General features: G+C 30.5%; 1 protein-coding gene across 1 annotated transcript; it reads left to right on the top strand.

Annotated features, from left to right (window-relative positions):
- Positions 1 to 1,183: 1,183 nt before the first annotated feature.
- LOC119644485 (reticulocalbin-2-like) lies at positions 1,184 to 4,514 on the top strand. Its single transcript, XM_038044043.1, has 4 exons — positions 1,184 to 1,311; positions 2,186 to 2,635; positions 2,711 to 2,858; positions 3,644 to 4,514. The coding sequence occupies exons 2-4, from the start codon at positions 2,425 to 2,427 to the stop codon at positions 4,299 to 4,301; spliced, it is 1,017 nt and encodes a 338-aa protein (XP_037899971.1). The 5' UTR covers positions 1,184 to 1,311; positions 2,186 to 2,424; the 3' UTR covers positions 4,302 to 4,514.
- The last annotated feature ends 1,263 nt before the right edge of the window (positions 4,515 to 5,777 follow it).

Consider the following 5,777-nt stretch of genomic DNA (forward strand, 5'->3'; position numbering starts at 1 on the left):
AAGATCTAAAATTACGACATCCAAATTTATATCGGATGCAACTTTGAGCATCCGCCAAGTTAAGCATTTATATAAAAAAATCACAAAGTTCATACCAACTATGAATACGTCTTTCAATCAGGACTCTTCTAGGTGTGGTAAAAAATGTTAAAATGGCGTTTTAGTTTCCGGTTTGCGTGAATGCCTAAAGGGTATTTATTTTGACTTGAATTTCCCTGGAGTGCATCGGCACTTGTACCAAATGTAAAAAAAAAATGCTTGTGCTACAATGTCGGATGAAGATAAGACTATATAATATAAATGTTAATAATGGCGTTTCTTGATGAGAGATGGCTACAGTATTAACAATAATCTACCACTATCTACCTGTGCAATATTTATCTTCGTAATTTTACTTAGTACATAAGAAAATTTTTGGTTGATGTTTAATCCCTTATCGAAGTGAACAAAATCGAAATGACCAGAGATATTTCTTGAATTAAATATATATAATAATATGTTCACACAAGAATGCTGCAAAATAAAGAGTCAATATCGATATATATTCGAATATTTTCTATTAATTGTAAGTAATTTCACCGTAAGAAAAACGGATGTCATAAAAACTCGCCACAATGAGAACTTTCAGTTGTTTTTGCTTTGTTGCATATCTACTCTAATTGATTAACTTAAAAAAAGAACAACAAATAATAAAACTATCTTATCGCATATGTAAGATTTATTTTGTAGTTCCGCATATATATTGTTAGTTAATTAGAGTATTATTAGAGCCCGCACATTTCATTTTTACTTACATTCTTTAAATAATTTTATTTATTTATTTATTAGCAAGGAATTCGGTTTTGTTAGTAAACTTAAAACTTTATTTTTTTAATTTCTTTCACATCGATTTTTATTGATTTTGTCGTGAAATATGTTTTTGTTTTTATACGAAAATTGCAAATTTTTTTAATAATCACTTTTACTAACTATATTGTCAAAATGCCGAAGAACTGCCAATATAAAAGTTTTAGTACACATTGTGATGATAATTAAGCAATCGATTTCATTTCAGGAATGGTAATACCGTATTTAAAAGCAATGTGATATCGTTGAATTTATCATCTTCATTTTATATAACTAGTAAAAGTAATGTGGTTATTTGGATCACTTTCTCGAAACTTGATTAATAGAAATGTTGTTTGTATGATAAAAGAAAAACGTGTTTTTGAAGAATTGTATTTCCCTATGCTAAATATATATATTTTTTTAATTTTTGCGGGAAATGTAACATTGGTTGTGAGAAGTTTGCGCTTTGTTTGAAAGTTCATAGTAAGTTTTGTTGCTGTCGTTTTTTTTAAATGCCGGTTTGCCGTCAAAATATGTATATAAATAAATAAAAATTATTACGCACAATCTTTGGTTCGGTGAACATGTGGAATAAAAATGTTTTTAAATTCAGTTCCTTTAAGTTAGAAAGCTGTTCAAATATTAATCTGGACAGAAATTCCTGTTAGAGGAGTAAAGAGGGTATTTTCTATATGAAATACTGAATCTAAATATATATTATGTCATTTAAGGTACACAGTTTTGTATGTTCGAAGAATAGCAGGCATATATTTGCATGTACGCCCTTAATACTTTTAGTTATATATAAATTATTGGGTGGTAACGTAATAATAAATAATTTAAAAAACAGGTTAATAAACTTTCGTAGCGCTAATTGCAAATTTTCTCTATTTTCTCTATTTGTTTTGTAAACTTACCGAAATTTTTTCCCATCCCGATGCAACAAACATTCAAATTCATTCAAAATTCACATCTTGTAAAGAATATGCCAGGCGCGCCTTTTATAAAATAAAATAAGTCGACGCATCTAATTTCTGTTACAAAAAATGAAGTTAATAGCTGTATAAAATTGCAATTAAAATTTTCTGCTTTTTCTGTCTTTTTGTTCAACGCAGTGAAACTTTAGTTTGAGCAGCTTTATTTATATTTAATAAAAGTTGTCTCTCTTTCAATCCGCCTAAGCTTATCGGGGGGAAGACCTATTTACAATCATATATTTTGTTACAAGTCAAATGTTTCGAAATACATATCTATTTTAGATATCATTAACGCAAATTATTAATTTGTATCTTTAATCAAACAAATAAAGCATATGCAATCTGTTTTTTTCGTATATAAAACATCTTCCTCCTTTCAGCCACTTGAAATGAGTGTAGAAATGAAGAACTTTTAATATTATTGAGGCATGCTTGGCGACGTCAAACTATATATAATGCATAAAACAGCTGTAAAGAATTACCATTAAAAAAAGAGAAAAAGCGGACTCGTAATGTACATATTAAAGTGTTGATATAATTATAAAATTAGGAAACAAATTGGAGCAAATAATTGGATTATAAAAATAAAACTCAAAAAAAAAAATAAAAATATAAAACAATGCCAACGAAATTTTCTTTGATCTTCTTGTGTACCGCCCTTCTTCTGATGGTAAATACAATGCCAACTTATGGTGCAGGTATCGCGCCGCATAAACATGAAAAATTAAACAGTAAAGAACGTATAAAAGATGGTGTCTATCAGCCAAGAGATGCAAATCATTTTGATAATGGGGAGCATAAAGTTGGCTTCGATCATGAAGCTATCATAGGTCAGTAATAACTTGTATATTTTAACTGCTATTCAAATTTCCTTTTTTTTTTTTTCTTTTTTTTGATTATTATAGGTAATGTTAAAGAAGCTCAAGAATTTGACACACTCTCACCGGAAGAGTCCAAACGTCGCTTAGCAGTGTTAATACGTTTAATGGATTTAAATAATGATCAATATATCGATCGCCATGAACTGAAAGCCTGGATATTAAGATCTTTTAAGTGAGTTAATTGTCAATGCAGTTGGTAAACATTGCATGTTTTCCATTGGAGTCGGTACTAATTGCATTCGTCGCACTTTTTATTTCGTTATGCACATGTATTTTAAGCAATTTTTATCTTTATTTACAATGAAGTGTTGTTTAGTTTATTTTCGTTCTACGACCATCAGTATCCGTCCGTCCATCTATTTGTTGCTACCATGCTCAGAGCCGTATAAATTCCAGTGATTAAGCTGATCGCGTTTCATCCCCTAAACCAATAAACTATATTGAAAGTGAATATAGCGACAAAAATTTCCACTTAGTCCACATATTAATTTAAAATTTTGCCCTCCCGATGTTTTTATACGATCTTATTATTTTTTAGCGTGTATACGTGCATTATTTATATTAGTTTTAAGCCATAAGCTTAACGTGCAAACGACGAGCACGTTTGTAAGTGTATTCAGTTCATTTCCCAAATTTCCTTGCACTGGAAGATAGATTGAGAACCGCTTCAGAATATTAACAAGCCAAAAAAATGCACATTTTATAGGGTCTCTGGTGTGTACAAACTTGGTTACTTGGTGTTATAAACTAAACGACAAACCGTTAACATATTCCTTAAAGAATGCAAAAATATTCTGTGGAAGCTAGCCACAGACGGTTACATTAATCAAGTTTTATAACCGATTGGAACACTTTGTTTTATTCGTGAGGTCTTCGTATCTGAATGACGAAATTTTTAGTTAAAATTGTGCATTGCATTGTTAAATCTTTTAAATTTTTATTTGTTTTCATGTGCAGAAAATTGGCTGAAGAAGAATCAGCTGATCGTTTTGAAGAAATAGATCAAGATAGTAACGGTCAGGTAACTTGGAAGGAGTATTTAGAAGATACCTATGCCATAGATGAGGAAGAGTATGAAAAAGAAGCTCTCAGTGCTGATGGTTACGATGGAGAGCAAGAATTAATTAGAGATGATAAAGAAATGTTTAACGCGGCCGATCTAAATAAAGATGATCAACTTAACATAGAAGAATATACGCTCTTTCACAATCCCGAAGAACATCCACACATGCTACCTATGGTTTTTGAACAAACCATGCGTCAAAAAGATACGAATGCGAATGGTAAAATTGACTTTCAAGAGTACGTAGGCGAGGAGGCCGAACAACGCGATAAAGAATGGTTAATTGCTGAAAAGGAACGCTTCGATAAGGACTACGATCTAAACAGGGACGGTGTACTGACTGGTAATGAAGTTTTATCCTGGGTTGTGCCCAATAACGAAATTGTAGCCACTGACGAAGTTGATCATTTGTTTGCGGCGACAGATGAAAATCATGATAATCGCTTATCATATCAGGAAATTTTGGACAATTACGAAACATTTGTGGGTAGTGAGGTTACCGATTATGGTGATCATTTACAAAATATACACCGTCTGACGGATGAGTTGTAGTGTGTTTTAAGTTTTTGTTTTCTGTAAAACGTTAATTTAAGTTATGATTATTATATTTGTTATAATCAATGTCATGATTTGTTCGTAGGTAGGTTTGTAGGTGAACTTTTAGTTTAATTGATTGATTATGGTTGAATTGGCTAACTGCTATCAGGGAAAAACCAACGGTAGAAAATAAAATAATTTTATTTGCATTCAAAATTACAAAGAAAACATACAATTTCTTATTTATGGAAGAAGAAAAATAAATGCTTCATCAATTTTCGAAGTCAATCGAAACATCGATGATCCATCTCTTCTTCTAAATATGTTAGGGGGCTTAAATATAAGCAGTAAGGAAGTATTTATATAATTCATCTCCGTACGCTTGCTTCATTAAGCTGTCCTTTAGAATTTATCACTAAATCTCGGTAAATTTTTTCCAAGTTTTTATTGGCAATGGAAGTTAAGTCAGCAATGAACGCAGTACAAAATAGGGTTGGAAGGCAAGGAGTATGCTTGGAAGGTTTGTTTTCATAGACGACTAGATAAACTATTATTTTAATTGTTCAGTGGAGTAGTTGTTATAACAGCACCGCTTGTGGTACAGAAATGTATTAAGTATGGGCGGATCTATGGAACACCTAGAACGACTTGAGATAGATTCATCTTTTATTATATCGTTTGTAAGTCTATCCATATGTGCGTCCTTTTTTCTTTTGTTCAAGTTCGCAATTTTTTAGATATTTTAAAGAGATTTGATACAACCGCGTGTTTGGGCCCAAGGACGAACGATCCCGAAATTCGTTCCTATCGGATCACCTTCCCGACCATTTCCCATATAAAGATATACAGATTCTGAAAAGTCGTTATATGAAATGTTGTGTCAAGCAATGTTATGTAGGGCATTTTATGTGGGTCGTGTCCCACTCTTGTGTTCTTGCTTGTTTAAATATGTTTTAAACTATTAAAAGTAAAATTATTTAATTTGTTGTAAAATTTATTTATTTATTCATTATGTTTGCTTGCAACAGTGTACAATTGATTTATAATACATTAACGTTTTTTAATGGAATCATAAGCAATATATTTTATTTTTTTGTAATATACTATACACATATATATCTATACATACATGAAGAGTTTGGATTGGTTTTTTTTTTATTTTAATTTTTTTCTTCAATACTTTGTTTACATAGGCGTTTTGCATCTATGCATATAACAGTATGTAGAAAATGACTAGAATCCACTCGGGTTCTTTAATTTACATTGTTTTTTAAATAAATGAAATATTACGAAAAATAACACCTTATACAACAATATTGCACTAGATCGGCCCTAACCACTTCAGAGGAAACAGAAATAATTTCTTTTTTTTTCTCATATTTTATAAGAGTTTTTAAAGGTTAGTGAACGTTTTGTTGTGTATGGCTTAATCTTGATATTAAAAGTATATATATATATATATATATATATATATATATATATATATATATA

Source organism: Glossina fuscipes, unplaced genomic scaffold (genome assembly GCF_014805625.2).
Source record: "Glossina fuscipes isolate IAEA_lab_2018 unplaced genomic scaffold, Yale_Gfus_2 117624, whole genome shotgun sequence".
Taxonomy (NCBI): domain Eukaryota; kingdom Metazoa; phylum Arthropoda; class Insecta; order Diptera; family Glossinidae; genus Glossina; species Glossina fuscipes.

Excerpts from the sequence above, each read along its gene's own strand:
- LOC119644485 (XM_038044043.1), top strand. The coding sequence starts at position 2,425 with ATGCCAACGAAATTTTCTTTGATCTTCTTGTGTACCGCCCTTCTTCTG. Across the intron at positions 2,636-2,710 it reads CGATCATGAAGCTATCATAG|GTAATGTTAAAGAAGCTCAA; the intron begins GTCAGTAATAAC and ends TGATTATTATAG. Across the intron at positions 2,859-3,643 it reads TGGATATTAAGATCTTTTAA|AAAATTGGCTGAAGAAGAAT; the intron begins GTGAGTTAATTG and ends TTTCATGTGCAG.